The sequence below is a fragment of the Erpetoichthys calabaricus genome, chromosome 1, assembly GCF_900747795.2.
Source record: "Erpetoichthys calabaricus chromosome 1, fErpCal1.3, whole genome shotgun sequence".
Classification (NCBI taxonomy): Eukaryota; Metazoa; Chordata; class Cladistia; order Polypteriformes; family Polypteridae; genus Erpetoichthys; species Erpetoichthys calabaricus.
Window position 1 is genome coordinate 48,494,686 of NC_041394.2, and position 21,996 is coordinate 48,516,681.

At 36.4% G+C, this 21,996-nt stretch overlaps 1 protein-coding gene across 2 annotated transcripts in view; it reads right to left on the minus strand.

Annotated features, from left to right (window-relative positions):
* Positions 1-3,024: 3,024 nt before the first annotated feature.
* inpp5l (inositol polyphosphate-5-phosphatase L) overlaps positions 3,025-21,996 on the minus strand; it is a 128,531-nt gene continuing 109,559 nt past the window's right edge. For both annotated transcript variants that reach the window (XM_051924212.1, XM_051924210.1), the window contains 8 exons: positions 21,571-21,655; positions 20,777-20,872; positions 19,213-19,287; positions 17,703-17,776; positions 16,618-16,729; positions 16,455-16,532; positions 9,979-10,045; positions 3,025-7,572 (listed from right to left, as the gene is read on the minus strand). In XM_051924212.1, the coding sequence (XP_051780172.1) occupies positions 10,007-10,045; positions 16,455-16,532; positions 16,618-16,729; positions 17,703-17,776; positions 19,213-19,287; positions 20,777-20,872; positions 21,571-21,655 (559 nt within the window). In that variant the 3' untranslated portion in view covers positions 3,025-7,572; positions 9,979-10,006. The remainder of the gene's footprint in view (positions 7,573-9,978; positions 10,046-16,454; positions 16,533-16,617; positions 16,730-17,702; positions 17,777-19,212; positions 19,288-20,776; positions 20,873-21,570; positions 21,656-21,996) is intronic.

Here is a 21,996-nt window from a genome sequence, read left to right on the forward strand (position 1 = left end):
GGTGAAGGGTTTTGGTTGGACGCTATATGTGAATATTGCCTGGAAATAAGCGAAACAATGTTACTTGAAACGCCATGTGCTTCGACAGACCGGAGATGAAAAAGCAGCTGTTTGAAACTCGAACTTCAAACAGCGTGTGTCGGTTGGTGTTGAATCGATATGGCCTTAACCAAAAGTAACGGGCAAATAACGGGATTCCCTCTTTGGTACTCTAAAAATAACTGACAAGTAACGCTAGCACGCATTAGGGCGATAAGAATGATGCGGAAATTTAAAATTAGTTTAGTTACAATTCGCTTGATTACCCCACGTGTATTTTATCCGGTTAATAATTACTGTAAATCATTCGCCACAGCCTGGACCCCTGTTCAATTCCGGGTGATGAGTGCATCCTATCGAGTTCACAAAGTTAACAACAACGTCAACAGACCAAGCGAAAAGTCTTCTCCAAGTATGCTATAAACCACGGTGCAAAAATGGCACAGTAGTCACTTAAATGTCACTGGGGCGGCCAGTGAGTTTTGAACACCCTGTCTGTACCATCAGTGTCCAGTGACATGGATACCTGCTTAACGTTACTATTACAACATCACAGTGAGTACACTTGCTACCTCACTACACCCGGACCCCTGATGATTCCAGGCAGGGGCGTCCGTTTTATGTGGGCTTTGCAAGTTCGCCCATTTTTATGTGATTTTTCCTCCCATAGTGTAAAGATAAGTCTATAAATCGATGGACAAGTTTCTGTGCAATCACATAATTTCTTACCTGAGGCTGGCTCAGTGCTGCTGTGATAGATTTTGACTATCTGCCACCTCCTACAAGAGACATTCTGTTCACAAAAAAGGATGGACACAGAAGCTGTCATTTCACAATAATGGTTCCACAGTTTTTTGAGGATTCTTGTGTCATTTTACTGAAACCTTCAAATAAATTGCATTAGGCTTATTATGTAAGTTCTTTATTGTTTACATTCTTCATTTAAATTGAAACCAGAAGGATAAATAGCTACACAAAAAGTCTTTGAATACTTTGAAAATAAATGTGTTGTAATACTTGCACACTGTATCAGCACTTTTCAAGTTAGAGAAATTAGTAGTATAAAGACTACTGAATAATTTTTTTAACTATATTATTTAATCACAATTGAGTATGCTCATACATGAGGAATATGCTTTACCATTAGCAGTCTTTCTTTTTAGCCAAATTATCTCATGTTATGTTTCTCAGATTTTCAAGGGAAAGAGAACATCTACTGATTTTGTTTTTGTTCTTTAGAAGCCAATATGGATGTACCTTATAAACCATAGGACATTCATTTATAATGTGTAAATCCATTTGTATAATCTTCAGTTTATTTTTTTATGTTGTTTTTCACCATGTAGTTTTGAATTGTAATAACTGTCTATTAGCAAATGAGGTTTTAGGGGGTGGTACTACACCCTTGCAATAACTGCCTTGACCATCTGCCCCTTTTCAAGTTATTGACTTGGACATTGTCTTTAAATTCGGAATCCAGTTTTTGCCAAAACCAAACCAAAAATAACACATTGTGATTATGCATTGCAAAACTTTAAACCATTTGTGCAATTCAAACAAATTTCTTTAAATATGGAAATTATTCTAGGGTGTCTGAATATGACCTGGGGAAAAATCATTGTTTATAATATCTATATAAACATATTTGTGTAGTTGTTACACAATATTTATGATAATAAAGATGAAATGTATAATTTAAAAGAATTTAACCTTACAAAAAAAATTGCATTCTTTACAAAAGTTTGTTTCCAAAATAAATCCTCAGAGTGGTGTATGCATAAATGTACCCTGCAGTGGATTGGTGTCATGTTCAGAGTTTGGTTCTACTTTGCATCCAATGCTGCAGCAATAATCTGTGGCTTCTCATGAACCTGTCTGTTCAGACGATGGACGGGTGAATATTTGGATATACTCAAATGAATTTTTCAGTTTTAACATTTTGCCCATCATACAAATAACTGTCCAAAATTAATGAAGACATGGATGGTATAATTTCAAAGTTAACTGAATTACAGCCTATCTTCATTACACTAAAGTAACTCAGCATTATTTTTCCATTAATTTCTATTCAATTCGAACATAATAAATGGGTTATACAATAATTTTAAAAAGAACACTGTCATATACTGGTCAACTGGATAAAGAGCTATGCACTATGCATCCCTCCGTATTTGAAAAGGTGCCTTTTGAAATGCAGTGCACAGGGTTTGACCTCTGGTCCTGAATGTAGGGGAGGTCTTGATGTGAACTCATAACCTTTGCAATTTAATGATTTGGCAGATGACTGATAAGACAGGGTCTAAACATATTTGGCAAATGAAGGTATGATTACTCAACCATCCCAAATGTAGATAAAAAGCAAGGATGACAATTGACATTTGTTTTCTTGTCCCAATTTTTGTGCAGTTCCTGCTTCACTCTTCATGAATGAGTAGTAATTCAAAAATTGTTAATGAGTTTAATTAAATAAGGCTCCCTCCAGGTTCAGCAAACTTTAATAGATGCTCATGCGGCATATAAAGTCTTCACAGAGAGCCAGAAAATAAATATTTCTTCATTCAAGTTCAGAATACCATATAAATGGATTGTACAGTGAATAAGAAAATGGTAATTTGTTTAATAAATGAAGATTTTTAATGGAAATGTGTTTCCCGAAAATCTTCACAGCTACATACAATTTTAAAAAGACCAATTTTTTTTGAATTATCAGCACAATTTCAAAATTCGAAAAAAAAAATATTTTCTAAAGACAGTTTTTCCAGTGAGAGCTCGTTGTATCTTTGGAATGGAAACTACAAAATGTAGTTTACATTACAAAAAAATCTCAGTGGTGTCAAGCAAAACAGGACTGCAAATAGATACAGGCAGACTTCAGATACCTGTGCCACAGCTGGGCTGCATGTAAGCAATCTGTTTTTTAGTAATGTAAATACAAAAATATTTCCACCAATAATATAACAAGGAAAAATAAACATGAACACCATATTTAACAGTTCAAGAATTCAACTTTATTATAAGTTTTTTCTTACATATTGTTAACAAAAAGGGTCATATATTCTCCCATGAGGCATCTCTTTCGGATTACCTTACATCTGCAGTAAAACATTAAATCACACAATATGAATAACAATATAAAAAGGTTCAAACTAGTGTTTTGGTTTTTATGTGTTTTGCTACAATGGTTTCTACACACTTCAACCCCTACCAGAAATGGAGGGCCCCGTCTTGACTTAAATCAGATACATGCATAAGTTCATCCCCTGGAAGCAGAAACTGGCATGTTAATGTTATGTTTTACTGCAAACAGATTTCAGTTTTCTCACATGGAACACTTCCTACCACAATCTTGAAATCTGAATGTGCAGAATAAAAAGCCCTTTGTGATAATGAGACATCTGACTTTGTATATTTTAAACAGTCATTTTTGAGGCATGCATTCTTTCTGTATCCATGTTAAATTTGAAATAAAATACTGTAACTTGCAATATTCTGAAGGATGCAGAAATTCAGATTTCAAGGGTGTTCTCAAATGTGGGTTTCTGGATAGGCTATAAACAGGCAAAAGTACTGACAAACCAATCTGCTGAAAAAACATTTCAATTGACAATGTACAACTGTAGTCCTTTAATGATGAAAATATATGCTGATCGTAACAGCGAAGACACAGCAGAGGTTTCACTCATCTTGAGCCCCAAAGATTATCTGCAAGTAGAGTTAACTTAAAATTGATAATGCAGTCAAAAGCCAACTTGCATTCATTTTTTGAACTGTTCTGACATGACTGGTGAGCCACATTGTACTTGACAAGCAATACTGATGTTTAGCTATCAGTCCAAATTGATTTAACATGTCCAGTTGGCTGTTGGTTGTCAGTGTAGATAAAATGTTGATTTGGTCATAAATGGTTGAGTTTCTGTACTAAACTACATGCCTCAATTGAAAAGGTGTGCTGTTGCTTTTACCAAAGGACAATTGTGGTTGCCACAAGGTAAGCTTTGAAATTTTTAAACATTTTGGCTTTAATAAGAGCAACAGCCAATGCTGAAAATCTGCACTGGCTTGCTAAACACTTACTCACCAGACAGTACTATCTCTCTTTGTCACACTGCACTCTGTCTTGTTTGTCCATAAGGCAAACATTTCATGCACACATCAACAAAATATCAAATGGACAGCAAAATGCAGCATCAACTCATTTTTACACAATTAGGGGCGAGGAGCAGAGATTAATACACTTGTTTAAACATATAATTCTAGCCTAATGTAGAATATGTTTTGAAAAAGATACCCCTTGATTTAAATTTGTAAATAAGGCATAAACTAAAATAAATAAACTACATTAATAAAACTGGAATCATGCTTAGTTAGAGTACATGTGTGATTTTTTTTTTTTTGCTAGATTATGGTAATTTGCATTCAATTAATTTATAATTTTTGACTTTGTTGTAAAGGTGATGTAACGATATAGTAAAAAACAACACATGAGCTCTAAGAATGTACAGAATTGGGCCTTCTCAAGAATGCTAATACTCGGATGCTGGGAAGCACTGTAGAATTTGGGATGCAAAATGTAGAAGATTGCATGAATCTTCATCTCATCTGTTTGTACTGCAGTCTCTTGGTTTCTTTAATCTTATACCCTAGCAATCAAATGTTATGTTTTTGACCTTTATATACTGTACATGCTTAGAATTTAAGGAAAGTGCATGAATTATTCTATTTTGCCTAAAATAATATTTTCTAAAATATACTTATTCCTCAAAGCCCTAGGGACTTGGGTTCAGGTCTCTGAATAGCAACTGTCAATGTACATTTGCTGAATCTAGCCATGTCCAAGGTGTCTCTTGTCCAAGAACGCCCAAAACTGTGTGTATTAGGTTAACTGGGAACCCCAAACTGTCCCATTTTGAGTGAGTGTGGATGTGAGCATAGTTATGTTGTGAGTTGGCTCCCACCTTGTATCTGATGCTATTGGGATTGGCTCTGGCTCAGTGAAATAGGAACAAAAAAACAAGCAGGTTCAGTAAATTGAAGGCTGTACTTTAGTAGCAATAAACACTATGTTTACTCAGAGAAATTATTAGAAATAATCCATCTAGCTGACACTAATGGAGCTACAGTTTAGTTTTTTACACAATACATCTCAGAGATTCCAAGCACTTCACACAGCTCCAAAGGCACAGTCACCAATCAACAAAAGAATCTGACCAAACATAAACTTGGCAAATAAGAAGTATTCACTATAAGATAAAAATATAATTCTTGAGAGATAAAGAAAAACATAATCTTAATTGTGGTTGAGGTCAAACCCAAAGGCCTAAAAGTCCAACACACCTAAGACAATTAACTAATCTAGTACCACTCTGGTAATCTACAAATACAGAGAATTGTCCAGAAAAGTCTCCAAGACTGTGATAGTGATGTGTCATTTTTGTTTTTGCTGCAAAACAATTTTAATAGCTATAAGAAGCTGCCTGGCTTAACAGAAACCTTGAATATCTTGGGTTCACCAAGTAAGCTGCAGATTACAATGTAGATACAAGATAATTCATAAAGAATAAATGTAAGCACTTCTACCTACTCCTGGCCAACACTTGCTATTTCAAAAGGTAGCCAGTGTATCTGCCTCAACACTAAGACGTACACTTTGATTTCATCCCATAAGGATAAATGAGTATTCTACAATGCATAGTATGCCTTAATATGACAGGCAACCTAAAAATTAAAAATACACATACAAGTGAAGGCTCTTAAATTCCACCCTCTACTGTGCATCACAAGACTCTGAAGCATATACTTTATGAGAGTATCTGCTATTTCCAAGTGAATATGACAATCCACATCTAACAGTGAAACTAGTCTTTGTGTGAGGCGTCAACAAGACATAGTGGGTATCACAGGTCATTATACCACCCTAAAATACAGTGATATCTTTTTAAGGTGAGAAGTTTTAGTGTGTCTATAATATACATGTGTATGTACACACATCTATTTGGCATTTACTCTCTTAATAAACAATAGATTCATGGTGAAATTTCATCGTCATTTTCCATTCCGCTTAGTCCTGAACAGGGTTATGGGGGGTGCCTATCCCAGCTAGCATTGGGCGCAAGGCAGGAACAAACATCAAACAGGGCGCCAGTCCATCGCAGGGTGAACACACATACACCTCAACCACACACTAGGTCCAATTTAGCATTGCCAATCCATCTAACCTGCATGTCTTTGGATGGTGGGAGGAAACCCGAGAAATCCACGCAGACACAGGGAGAATATGCAAACTCCATGCTGGGAGGACCCAGGACATGAACTCTGGTCTACTTACTGCAAGGCAGCATCATCCCCACTATGCCACCCCAATGGTGAAATTGAAGTATGTAAATTTAGTTTTTTCAGATAGGAATAAAATGTGATTAAGGAGGGCCCTTAATCAGAAGAGGCACATGAAAAATCATACATCATATAATAGTAGTAAAATAAGTACTTTTGGTATATGTATTTCAACTTTTATTGCCTGATCTAATACAGATCAATCAGAAAATGAATTAATGTAAAACGCCTCAATCACCCCAAAAAGTACTTTATGTATTAATAACAATATTAGAAATTTGCCTTTAGCCATGAACATCTGCTTAAAATGTACAGTAGCTTAAAAATGTCTTGGTGTTCTAGTTAAAACCATATGTTGGAAAATTGTATCTAGGCTACAATGGCTTGTTTGCTTTAATGAAGCCCTTGTGATCACACATACATACTCACTGTAAATGCCTAAAAACAACACACACAATGTTCAGATAGTGTATAAATACACTGTAAGCTACAGTGACAGTTTACAATATGTCAACAAGAACAGTGTTCTAAGGTAAGAAAGTTAAGAACAGTTGAGCTTCACTGCTACACTGGACATATGCCCTGCGCCATACTGCATAGTGGAAACTGTCTGCTTTGCAGGTCAATTTCAAATGAGCTGGTCATATTGAAATTCTGCAGAAATACACATGCGGCAAGGCTTGCATATACTGTAGTCTTCTTAAAGAGTATCACATTAACAACTCATTTATATGTCTGCAGAGTTTAGACTGCAGCAGTTCTTTCACAAGGTGCAAATGAACCTCAGAAATGACAGATTAACCTAGATGTAGCATGAGCTCATTTTAGGTTTGAAAACTTCCAGCTAAAAAAACAAAACTAATAGATGTAACTTTTATGAACCCAACTCCTGGTTCAATACATGAAATAATACATGTTGAAATAATTGCAATCTTCTAATGATCTTTTTGGATTGATTTGCTTGTTATCATGTATCCTAAAATAGATGGTCCAATAAAAACATAAATATGAGAAGATTTTAAAATATGCAAATCTGCAGTAACACAGGCTTCTCCAAATATGGAAGTGAAGAAAGAGGAGTCATTTTTAGTCCTTGACGTCCCTTTTTTTGGCAATTCACAGGGATGTTCTAAAACCTCTTCTTAATGTTCTTTTTATTCCCTCTTCCAGCCCATACTGCTTTCTGTATCAGGACAATACTCTCTGATTTTTGTATTACATGTGGGAAAAAACAAAAAAAAAAAAACATTAAATTATTATTGTTGGTCTATTTCATGAAAAACATCCGTGTTTTGTCTTTTTTAATAAAATCCAGCAAATTTTGATGAATAGTACACTAATACAGCTCATTGTAGATACACATTGGTTAAAAGAATGTAAATATTCAGCCACACTGCCTACAAGCCAGAGAAAAACAGTAAAGATGATATTCTGTAATTTTCCAGAAGCACTGTGAAAGGTTAGGTGGTCAGAAATGCATCTTTCAGCGAGACTGACGTGAAGGTATAGTCAACTTTGGCATTCTATCTCATTGTCAGCATGTAAATTGAAAAGGAAAGCATGCAGAATGATTTAAGTGTAGTTTTATACAGCTGTTATTAGTTGTTCTAATGTGATCTACGCGAGTGTAAACGGTGGTGCAGTTTTACTGAGAATGTTTTGCACATATTGGTTTTTGCGTATCAGACATGAAAACCAGAAATCTAAAAAATGGGCTTGGATCTATGACCCACAGTCTCAAACCCTGTCCTGCTGACTAACAGACTGGTCAGATCTTGGTTCGGATCTTCAGAAATAAGATGAGATGGAATCTGCTGTTTCTCTAGACAACTCATATTGCAACAAATGTAGCAAGAAGTAAACCCTCAATTAGACCTGTAAGGAGACCGACACTAATGGGATCTATTTATATAAAAACAATAGACCAAGCCATGCTCTGGGAGAAGGGAGAACTGCATGAGTGGTACAGGTTAGCAACCTCTGTGCCCCTACACATGTGCAGAATAAAAAAAGAAAATACCTTTATTATACCTACCGCAATTATTTTAATAGCAGAGGTTCAATTTTGAATGGACTTAAGTACTCACACATCATTAGTTAACAAGCCTGCCTAATAAGGGTCATGGGGCTTGGACCAGACTGGGGTTCCAGTTCACTACAGGAGAAACTTGCACACACATGCTCACTCATATGGCTCCTGGTTAGCTTAACATGCCTCTGGATGTTGGGAAGAAAACAATTGTACACAGAGAAAAACCTCAATATGGGGAGAATATACAAACTCCCACAGACAGTAACCAAGGCAGGAACTGATCCCAGTACTCTGAAGCTGTGATTCAGCATGGCTAGCCACTGTCCCCTAGACTTAAATATGAGTATGAAAAGTGTGGAGATTCACAATACTATAAACAAAATTTAGGAATTAAATTGGGAAATCTAATTTTTCACAAGTCAAATGTCAAGTCTATGAGCCCATGGCATTCTTCACACCATCATGGTTCATTTGGGGCTGAAAACCATGGCTGTGCCACAAGTGCAGGCCGGGCTGTTTGTTTTCAATCTCAATTCAAGTTTTAAAATCTATTGGAGTTGCTATCACTCTTTACACTTGAGCGATGTGCTTAGCTGGAACTAGAAAGAAGACCCAGACCATCACCTCTAAATTTTATGTAACAAAAATATGTTGTATTGTGTTGATGGGATCTGTAGTAAGTCTTTTCATTCATAAATAGAATACTTCAATACTGTTAATAATACACTATGCAATATAATACAGTATTCTACACTACATTTTGTGCTGGAGACACACATTGTGCAAAGTGTTACTGTTTGTCATCTACAAAACATAACTGACCACTATTTAACACATATAAATAATGAACAGTGTAGGTGAAAAAGAAAACTGTTTCATTTTAGAAAAACATAATATTTTGGTTGAAATGTTTTAATTACATAGAAGTAGGGTGACCAGATATGCCCAATTTCCCAGGACAGTCCTGTTCAGTCTAAAATGGTCTAGCCCCAGAATATTTAAAGAAATTGAATTATTCCGATAACCTTAACTCTCTTCCTGCTAAGCATGTAGGATGCAGACTGTCGAATGATTCCTGGAATCAATGAATCAGTTAATTGCAAAACAATTTTTTCATGCATAAAATCTTTTAGAATAGTCTCTCTCTCTGTATGTTTACATTGCTGCAACTATTATTATACTGTATATTTTTATTTATATATATTTTTAAATCTGGGATGGATTTTAACATGACATATTTATAATCACTGTTTCATACATTTTAGTGGATATACTCACTTATTTGTACTATAGTTTCCATTACAATATAGTTTATGTAATACTTATGTTAACTTAATTTTATTGTGCTATTGTGTTGTTTTTTCCTGTTGCATGCTAAATGACTTTGTGTTAAAAACAGCAATATAAAAATAAGTTTCGATTACCTGCTTCTTTTCCCTTCAACTTTTCCTATTTTTGTCAGCTGTCATAATTAATGGCATCTGCTGCTAAGCTCTGACTGACAGCTCTGTTTGCTTCATTCTGCCATCAGTGAGACTTCAACTGGAAAAATGAATGAAATCTAAAAAGAATATTACCTCTGAGAAAGAGCCACATATCTTCTTATTAACCATTTGTCTTTATCCGGAAGAAGAGAAACACGGGCTGAAACACAAAAACAGATACTTATAACACAGAACTTTCCTTACATTGTGAAGTAGATACATTTGAAAAACTCATTAAGGGTGCTTTTAAACATTTATATAGTTTACATTAGAACAACACCTCTTAATCTTCTTTTGCTTAAACTGAAAAGGCTCAGCTCTTTTAATCTTTTCTCATAATTCATCCTCTGTAGTCCTGGAATGAGCCTAGTCACTCCTCTTTAGCACTGCTATGTCCTTTTTGTAGCCTGGAGACCAAAACAGTAGACTGTACACCAGAGGAGGCCTCACCAGTATGTTATAAAGCTTGAGCATAACATCCTTGGACTTGTACTCTACATATTAGGGTGCTATATAATAATAATAATATTCTGTTAGCCTTCCTAATGGCTTCTGAATACTGTCTGCAAGTTGATAGTGTAGAGTCCACTACGATTCCTAAATCCTGGTGTAGTCTTGATTTTCAGACCTCCCACTTTATATTCAAACCTAACAGTTTTACTTCAAATGTGTAAAACCTTACACTGACACGAAACTTCATCTAAACAAATCTGCCCAAGCCTGTATGCTGTCCAATTCCCTCTGTAATGATTCAATGGATTCAAGGTTATCTGCTAATCCACCTTCTTCATATTATCTGATAAGATTCCACTCACCATCACCTTCTGCTTCCTATGTCTCAGCCAATTCCGTATCCATCTGCACACTACATCCTGAACTCCCACTTCTTATAGTTTGATGCCCTACCTCTCATGTGGCACCTTATCATACGCTTTCTGAAAGTCCAGATAGATAATATCATAAGCTCCACTTTGATCATACCCTTTTGTTGCTTCCTCAGCATGTTAGTAAAACATAACCTCCCTATTCTGAACCCATGCTGACTGTTCAGAAAAACTCTTGTACTTGCCATGTGCTGCTCAATCGTATCCTTAATAATTCCTTCCATTAATTTTCCTACAATGCACTGGCTTACTGGCCTATAGTTGCTTGGATCTACCCCATCACCCTTTTTATATAATATAATGTAATATAATATTTGCGTGTCTGTCTGAGGGGGTTGCCAACCAGGATCCTGAGCTGTTTCATTGTGTGGTGGATGCGGCAACGTGCTGTACCAATGCATGCTCCCCAACCTGACATGACCTGACCTGCAGTGACTTCCTAAAAATGTGTCAAGGGTTTATATATGTGCTCGCTAACCTCCTTAAAAACTCGAGGGTAAATATTATCTGGTCCTGGATGTTTATTTGATTTCAGCCTATTTAATCTGAGCAGTACTTCTCTCTCAACAATTTCCAAATCACTTAGTACATCCTTAGTAGTCCCATTAACCTCTGAGAGGTTATCTACTTCCTCTCTTGTGAAGACCTCAGATAAAGTTTAGAGTGTCCACTATTTCACTGTTTGTATCTTTTAATTCCCCTTTACTATTTCTGATGCACTTCACCTCCTCGTTGACTGTTCTTTTAGGTATGTACTTGTCCTGCATTGCATGTAAAACATTGTCTCCACACTTAAAAGTTTATCCCAGTCTATCCTCCTTAGACATTGCCATATTTGCTCAAAATTTGCCCTACCAAAGTTTTAAGTCTTTGCACCTGCACTCTTATAAAACACAGAGAAATGTGTTATATTATGGTCACTCGACCCTAAGGGTTCAATCACCTCTACACCCTCAATTCTATCCTGATTTAGTGTCCAATATTGTGTTCTACATTGTCAAAAGTGTGTATTTTTTCACCTAAGAAACATAGCAAAAGTTAGACCTCTTATATCATCGAAAGATGCAGAGAAATTAGTTCATGCGTTTGTTTTCAGTCGGCTAGATTACTGTAACGCACTCCTCTCAGGACTACCCAAAAAAGACATCAATCGTTTGCAACTAGTGCAGAATGCAGCTGCTAGAATCCTTACCAGGAAAAGAAAATCCGAACACATTTCTCCAGTTTTGATGTCACTACACTGGTTACCTGTGTCATTCAGAATTGACTTTAAAATTCTGCTTATGGTTTATAAAGATTTAAATAATCTCGCCCCGGCTTATATATCGGAATGTCTGACACCTTATATTCCAAATCGTAACCTCAGATCCTCAACTGAGTGTCTCCTTAGAATTCCAAGAGCAAAACTTAAAAGAAGTGGTGAGGCGGCCTTCTGCTGTTATGCACCTAAAATCTGGAATAGCCTGCCAGTAGGAATTCGCCAGGCTAATACAGTGGAGCACTTTAAAAAACTACTGAAAACACATTATTTTAACATGGCCTTCTCATAACTTCACTGTAATTTAATCCTGATACTCTGTATATCTAATTCATTATAATAACTATTCATTCAAAATCTGTACTAACCCCTACTCTCTCTTCTGTTTCCTTTTCCGGTGTCCTGTTGGTGGTGGCGTGCGCCACCACCATCTACCCAAAGCACCATGATGTTCCAACAATGATGGATGGATTAAAAGCCAGAAATCTGTATGACCATCAGCATCAAGTGACTCCGTGAAAAACCCGAACTACAAAGAGGACTATTTCATTTATGTTAGGTAGAATGCCCAAAGGGGACTGGGCGGTCTCGTGGCCTGGAACCCCTACAGATTTTATTTTTTTCTCCAGCCTTCTGGAGTTTTTTTTTTTTTGTTTTTTCTGTCCACCCTGGCCATCGGACCGTACTCCTTTCTATGTTAATTAATGTTGTCTTATTTTAATTTCTTATTTTGTCTTTTATTTTTCTTCTCTCCATTATGTAAAGCACTTTGAGCTACTTTTTGTATGAAAATGTGCTATATAAATAAATGTTGTTGTTGTTGTTATTTTTATAGGAAGTAACATTAAACATTATCGGACTTAGTCAATTCTGGGTAACGGGATTGCAACATCAGGCACAACCTGGAAACCAGTGCTAGATTAGCCCATCAACTGATTCCACTTTCACACACGTGCTCCCACAGTCACACTGCCCAACACACATCTTTGGGATGTAGAGGAAAATTGGAATATCCACAGAAAAGCCCACACTGACACCGAGAGAATGTGCAGACTCGACAATGACAATGATTGTGCGTGGCATTTGAACTGAACACACTGGAAGCGATAATACAACAAGGCATAACAGAATGCTGTGTCAACATTTTTCAGAAAAGTTTCTGAATTATTTTTGCTTCCTCTTCGGTATCTGCTTTTCCTCCAATTTCAGCATCATCTGCAAACTTCACATGTTTACTAACTATACCAGAACTTATGTGATTAATTTAAATTTTAAAAATTAACAGTCCAAGGTCAAGCCATGTGAAGCTTTCTCCTTTGTCCCCTGCCAACTAATCCACTTGAAATACATTTTTTAAGTTATCTCTGATGCCAACTGCTTTTAGTTTCAAAATTAATCTTCAATGTAAGAACTGTATCAAAGGAAAGTCTAAGTGTTGCGTTTGCTTTCTGTCGATTACTGCGGTCAAATAGATTGGTTTGATGGGATCTTCCTCTTATAAACTTTTGCTGACTGTTATTTTGTGTAATATTTTCTGTCACTTTTTAAAATTATTTCTTAAAATAGTTTTCATAATTTTGGTAACTATATTGGTAACCCTACCTATAATACATATTCAAGGACTTGAGGGTCCACATCAATGACAGGTTGGACTGGTCTCAGAACATAGAAGAACTATGAAAGAAACGACAGAGCAGGTTGTTCTTCCTTAGGAGACTGCATTCCTTTAATGTGGGAAGTGACACCCTTCCCATCTTCTACAAGTCTATAATGGCCATTGTGATTTGTTATTCTGTGGTGTGCTGGGTTAGTAACATCACTTCAAGAGAGGCCTACTGAATCAACAATATAATTAAAATGGCAGGTTCAGTTATGGGACACACTCTGGACTCCCTGAAGGCTGTAGCAAAGGAGAGAATTAAAACAAAACTGAGTGTCATTATAAACACTGCTGCACATCCTCTCTCTGACACACTAAACCTGAGGACTTTCAGCCAACAAATTATTCATCAAAAGTGTGTCAAGAAACACTACTGGGGCTCCTTTATACCTGCAGCAGTATACCTGTATAATACCTCACTGGGACGGGGACTGCCAAGTCATAAGTTTTCTTTCTTTTAAAATTTTCCTTCCTTTTAAGTCATTCCGGTGCATATTCAGACCACATTGTGTGTGTATATATATTTATCTAAAGGCTTCAGTAAAAAGCCAAATTTCCCCCTGGGGACAAATTCTTTCTTTCTTTCTTTCTTTCTTTCTTTCTTTCTTTCTTTCTTTCTTTCTTTCTTTCTTTCCGTTGATTGTAATCTGAATTTTAAATCGCATATTAATAAAATCACTAGGACAGCATTTTTTCACCTAAGGAACATAGCAAAAGTTAGACCTCTTATATCATCGAAAGATGCAGAGAAATTAGTTCATGCGTTTGTCTTTAGTCGGCTAGATTACTGTAATGCACTCCTCTCAGGACTACCCAAAAAAGACATCAATCGTTTGCAGTTAGTGCAGAATGCAGCTGCTAGAATCCTTACCAGGAAAAGAAAATCCGAACACATTTCTCCAGTTTTGATGTCACTACACTGGTTACCTGTGTCATTCAGAATTGACTTTAAAATTCTGCTTATGGTTTATAAAGCTTTAAATAATCTCGCCCCGTCTTATATATCGGAATGTCTGACACCTTATATTCCAAATCGCAACATCAGATCCTCAACTGAGTGTCTCCTTAGAATTCCAAGAGCAAAACTTAAAAGAAGTGGTGAGGCGGCCTTCTGCTGTTATGCACCTAAAATCTGGAATAGCCTGCCAGTAGGAATTCGCCAGGCTAATACAGTGGAGCACTTTAAAAAAACTACTGAAAACACATTACTTTAACATGGCCTTCTCATAACTTCACTGTAATTTAATCCTGACACTCTGTATATCCAATTCATTATAATAACTATTCATTCAAAATTTGTACTAACCCCTACTCTCTCTTCTGTTTTCTTTTCCGGTGTCCTATTGGTGGTGGCTTGTGCCACCACCATCTACCCAAAGCACCATGATGTTCCAACAATGATGGATGGATTAAAAGCCAGAAGTCTGTATAACCATCAGCATCAAGTGACTCCGTGAGAACCCTAACTACAAAGAGGACTATTTCATTTATGTTAGGTAGAATGCCCAAAGGGGACTGGGCGGTCTCGTGGCCTGGAACCCCTACAGATTTTATTTTTTTCTCCAGCCTTCTGGAGTTTTTTTTTGTTTTTTCTGTCCACCCTGGCCATCGGACCTTACTCCTTTCTATGTTAACTAATGTTGTCTTATTTTAATTTCTTATTTGTCTTTTATTCTTCTTTTCTTCATTATGTAAAGCACTTTGAGCTACTTTTTGTATGAAAATGTGCTATATAAATAAATGTTGTTGTTGTTTCTTTCTTTCTTTCTTTCTTTCTTTCTTTCTTTCTTTCTTTCTTTCTTTCTTTCTTTCTTTAATCATACTTGTAGGACAGGAAAGCATCTGATGATGCAAAGTGTGACACAACACATTAACATCATTACCAAAGTGACAATAAAGAAGCAAATCATGAACAAAATTACATTTCAAAAACCTGACAAAGTAAAAATATATTCCATAACTGAAGAAATCTGTGGAGATCATAATAGTTATAGTTAGTTTCAGCTTCAGCTATAATATAATAATGTCACATTAAAACCTTCCATAGGACATTGCTAAGGATTTATTCAACGTGAACAACTTTTAAATTAGACTAAAATTATAAGAGGGAAAAATAATTAGTGAAAATGGCTATTGCAGTTCTTTATATTCCCAGTTCTACTAGACCCCTGTAGTTGCAGGCTTTTGTTCCAACTGGTTTTCTAATCAGTCAGTCATTTCACCTCTGATTGATCACATTGCATAATTAATAGGTATTTTTTCCCTTCTCTTATTCTGCATTTAGAAAAGTACTGAAGTGTAATCTCAGAAAAAATTCAGAAACACTGCTAACTCAAACCTCCACAGTCCTGGGTTTAAATCCTGGTAAAGTGCAGTTTCTGTGAATTCTGCATGTTTTACCCATGTTTTTGTTTTCTCCAGACATTTCCTTTTTTCTTATATCAAAAAAGATCAGTTCATTGGTGATTCTAAATTGGCCCTTAATGTGGTTCTGTGGGTTCCATGATCCTCTGTCGGTTCATGTGAACTGGACTAAGTTGTTTCAAAAATTGAACAGTGGATGGCTAAAAAATTATACAGTATGTTTAAAATATCTGTTCTTAGGACTAGTTAAAAGATGTATGAAACTTATCCAAATATATTAAAATTAATTAACAGATGTTGTCTGTGCAATGTTAAAGCTCCTACCATTAATATTCTGTTAAAAGAAAGAATTAAATATGGATGCATCTCCACAATTATAGACATAAAAAAGTGAATTTCTAACCTTGTGGTCACCCATACAGACATTTGACCCTATTGTATTATATGCCACTCCATTGTTCTCACATTCTTCCTCTGGTTCCTGGGGTAACAGAAAAACTCAGTTACATAAAATATTCCATTTAAGTGAGGGAGGGAAAAAATCAGAAGAAGGACCATATACTCACTCTGTATATCAAAATCTTGGCAGACTGGGACATGAGGACTCGATCACACCAAGATGGACAGCGTGTATTCATGTATTGCGTAGGTTTGGCATGGTCTTCACTGTATGGGTAACTGTGGGTGAATAATGTCTGAAATCAGCTCAGTAAACAAAAACAGTGTGGGTAACCAGAGAAATAAGGAGATAGAAAGGTAGAATATAAGGCAGGGAAGTAAAGAAGCAAATAAAATGAAAGAAACAGATTAAAACATTTTAGATATGAATATAAACAAATACACTAAAAGAAACGTCAACACAGAAGATAGTTTTAACTTATACTTGCACTTGCATTATACATACACACATTGTTCACATGGTGGTATAAAAGAAATGAGAGGTGAACATCTAATCCAGAGGAGGAGAAATATTCACCTAAGAATTAAAACTGAGAATGACTGAGTCACTGAATGGTGGAACCCACTAAGTGACCCGTTTCACTGGATGGTAGTTCCATGCCTTACTGCTAGTGTCCCAAACTGTGGGAGTGCAAAAAAAAACTCCTCATAAGCCAAACTACATGCCTCAAGCCACTGGGTGACAGACAGAATACCCAAGAACTGGAGCTGAGGCACCATTCTGGCCCTTTAAACAAAGGGGAGGGGCACAAGAGGCACAGTGCCCTGGTTGTTGGCTCATCTGACTACTAGTGTAAATGAGGAAAAAATAGTAAACCTTTTATGAAAGACTTGGATGTGAGAAAGGGTGAGGAGCAATCATGCCAAACATGCCTATTTACATTGTTACTTTATTTCTCGTTACCTTCCATTATTTAAAAAAAAAAATTGTACTGATATCTTTTAGTCAATACTGAAATCAAACGATGGTCTGAAATCCAGCCCCAAAGATGACACTTACAATGGACATGTATGTATCTTTGATGTTATTGCCAAAAATGAAAAGCAACACTACTGCAAATATTGGTGAAAGCCATTACTGGTGATGCTTTATCAACAGAATACTGCTTTATTTACAGACTATATTTTACGATGTACATTTGGTCACTTGGTGATGTCTGGAGTTTAACAAGCTGAACTGGAGAGGTGTTACCTTGGTGGAAACACAATTTCTTCCTCAGTCAAGATGTCTTGGAAATGGTTAATCTCCTTATCATACTTCAGAAGCTGAAACATAATCAGAAACCAATTAATTCTCACATGTGTTGTTTGGATTTCAATCCAAACAGTTCCTATTCCTGTAGGCGTCTTAACTGATAGAATTAAACTGTTCACACCTTAAGAATCACATATGGTTATCATCTAGTTGATCTTACTAATTTAACTAAACCAGTATGATGTTTAAAATTAATAAAATTACAGACTGTACATGAGCAACATTAAACTACAGATGAGGCATCAATTTATATTTTTAGCTAAAGTTGCTTTAGTATTTTAATGAAATCTCTGCACAGAGGTATATTTGGAAAAGCTGGTCACATAAAGGGAGAGTAGGAACCAAAGGGAAAGACAAAACTGTTATCACGGGAGAGGCAGGAGTTCATAAGCCAGGAAGTCAGAGAAATCCATCCATCCCTCCATTATCCAACCTGCTATATTCAAACTACAGGGTCACGGGGATCTGCTGGAGCCAATCCCAGCCAACACAGGGCGCAAGGCAGGAAACAAACCCCGGGCAGGGCGTGCGCACGCACACATACACCCACACACCAAGCACACACTAGGGACAATTTACAATCACCAATGCACCTAACCTGCATGTCTTTGGACTGTGGGAAGAAACCGGAGTACCCGGAGGAAACCCATGCAGACACGGGAAGAACATGTAAACTCCACGCAGGGAAGACCCAGGAAGCGAACCCAGGTCTCCTTATTGCGAGGCAGCAGCGCTACCCACTGCACCACCGTGCCACCCGTCAGAGAAATTGAGGCTCCCAAAACCCAGATGTAAAGCAAACTCAAAGTTAGGAAACAAAAGAGGTTTTCAGCCACAAGGCCCTTCACTAGCTTGGGGTTCTCTCCCCTAACTGCAATAATGAAACACAAACGTTTTCTTATTCATTTCAACACTAGGATAACAACAGATGCACACCTATATAGGTGGGGGATATGCATCATCACCTCAGTGTCAGTTGACTGTTCATGGACATTAACATTAATTTAAAAGCATGCCCATGGCCCAACACACAGGGTTTCAAAATGGTGACAAAGAACACAAATGTGGTGTAATTAGAATAATAAAATAAATAAACCATTAATACAATTTTCAATAACCCTAAAATTAAACATGAAGGTTCCTGGGAAGTCACAATGTTAATTCATGACAGAATTCAATTTACAAAGTTAAAATAATGTGTGATTTGAATGATTTTTCTCTTATCTCATCTGTAGATTTTGTTGATTTGGTAATTAAATGTAACATCACTGAAAATAAATCCTGACTTTATAATTTGGGACAACATCTGAAATGAATTTAAATTAAAAGGTGATGAGGGTGGCACATTTAAAAGAAATTTACACTGGTAATATTTGATGGGAGTCCCATTTCTGGAATCTGCTGTATTTGTAAACATTGGTTATTTAAAGTCCCTAGAAATGCTTACCGCTTGGCCATTGTTCTCATGGAAGGCTGCCTTGTGGACATACTCAAACAACTTTGATTCAATGTGAAGGAGCACCTAAAATAAAATAATTAAAAAAGTAGTTTTATAGAGTCATACTAGTCATTTGAAAAAGGAACTGATGATAAAATGTGGCACAACTACCAAAGGGACTGACCGAACTGTCTGTGCTGTGAAGCGGAAAGGTATATTTGAAAAATGCATTCCGTGTATTGTCTACTTACTGTCTTTTTTTTTCCTAGAAATGGTCATGATCCATTCAAACAATAGCCATCATTTTCTGAAGACTTATTATACCATTCTGACTGAAAAGGACAAATAATGATCATCACATACCCTATCCACAGCTAATGGGGTAGAACTGCTCTTGCTCTGTTTATGTCTGACCTTTCAATGTAAAGCTCTTTAAAAGTTCAGTATTCAAATCCAGATGGGTGAGCATTAAATGGCTTCAAATAACCAAAGAAATTGGATCATGCTTGATCATGTTTTGTCCAGGACAAAACTTTTAGGAATAATCATACTTTATAAGGAGGAAAAATCAACAAAAATAATATTTGAAATCTGAGAAAGTTGTGCACACAAAGATTTGGATGAGTGAAAAAATATTTGTTATTTACCGAGATATTTATGGTTTCTAATATTCTATCAACATGACAGGCATATAAGTTAAAAACAGTGTCACTTAAGGCCATGCCAAATTACTCATTGTTTCAGCGATTTTCAGTCAATTTCCGTGACTTTTAGTTGTGTAGTCTGCCATCCTCAGTGACTCAGTCAGACTGGTCTGTGATTGGCCATGGAAAAACTAAACAGTATTGATTTTGTCTTAAGTTACAGGGCCAGGCTCTGTTTATGAAAGAGCTGACAACCAAAGAGTGATCACCTTGTACAATACACATAATGCAGCTATGTGGAATAAGGAACCTCACGGTTTTGGACCTTACAAAGGGAAGATAGGCGTGTCTGCCTGATGTCTCGCGTTTTATGTATGACTACAGAATCGAAAAAAGAAAAAAGGGCAGCGATTGAGGCAAAACTCCCCAAACCCAGAAAGCATTTGCACAACACCAGTTGTGTGAGGCAGTATGTTATTGGCTGTGAGAAAATAATAAATATTTTGGAAGTGGGAAACTGTGCTGGGAAATCATCATGCAATTTTCAGTTGTTTAATCTGACATCCTCAGGTGACAACATAAGCAACTCTAGTCATCAAATTTAACATCCCTCTGATTACAAGTTGTATAGTGTGATGCTGTCTTCAGATTCACACTTTGCCTGATAAAAAAGGGCCATTGCTTTGTTATCTGGAAAGCAATTTGTTACTAATTTTGTGATTCCTCTTCCCGTTTCGTTTACTGCCTTTATGTATTAAAGTGGGGATGTGCTGTCTTTAGAAAAAGCAAAAGAATGATGTCAACTACCTGAAATACCATGTAAATTGAAATTAAAAGTGAATTGAGACACACTAATGTAAGACTGATTCACAACATGGCAGAAGTGAGACAGTACTTACTTAATCCATGTATCCAATTGCCTAACTTACCTTGTGATCATTCTCTTTCTCTTCACAAATGATTTTTTCAACTTCATTGTTAGATCCAGTCTGGATGGTTTGGATGTCTCCCGAACTGCACACATTCTACAAAAATAATAAGGTAGCTGATCATTTTCCTGTTTTTATAATAATTTGTGTTCACTACAGAACAAAACTATTGAGTAAATTCTTTTAGGCAAGCTGAAATAAAATATAGCAAGGAAAGGAGCTACCTCCAGAAAACACTTTCACCATGAAAGAAAAGTCTGCTATTCTCCCCAAAGCAAACAAAGAAATAAAACAAACGAGTGTTCAGCTGAGCTGCTAGACTGCTTCTAAGTGGTCCGTGAAATTAAAAAGATTTGAAAATGATTAAAGATGAAGCTGGAGGAAAAAAATATTATGACGAAAGACAAGAGATTGTGACTAAAAATAACAGATGAAATGTTGCTCACTTCACTTTTCAAAAACATTTCAGATTAAAAATGGGCTCGGCCAATCCAAGAGCGATTGTTTTCTGTGAACAAGTCTGGACTTTCTCACTGTAACATTATGAACTTGAAACCTTCAAAATAAAATAATTAACTTTGCAATTCAGATAACTAAATGGGCCTCACATGTAAGCTAATTAGATATGACAATGGAAGCAAGACACTGAAATCACAGTAGAATTAAACTGAAAAAAATTCTGAGAACATATAATAAATCAGTCATCCATAATCTTTTAAACAGGTGGCTTTTCATAAAGAAGGTTCAATCAAGGTAGAAAATAGCGATAATTAGAATGGCACGGCAAAATTTACCTCAACAAGGCTCTGTGTATCAAGGCGGAAGTTGAAATCTCCGAAAAGAAAGAAAGGAAGCAAACTGTATGTGTTATCTGATATCCTGTAGAAGGAAAAAAATACCAGATTAATATATTTAGCACCAACTATGACCAGTGCCACAGCAGATCCTGAAAACAGAAATCTGTTGAAAAAAAAATAAAGCTACAGTATATGATAAATTCACAAAGTGGTTCACCATCAGGCCAGCACAGTGGTGCAGTGGTTACTGCTGCCACCTCACAGTTCCTGGAGATGAGGGTCAAATTACAGCCAGTCACAATCTTTGTGGTGTTAAGCAAGTTTTATCAATGTCGGCAGGGATTTTTCTCCGAGGACCCAAGTTTTCCTCCCACAAATGTGAGTTAGGTTAACTGGTGACTGGTTTAATATTAACACCTCCTG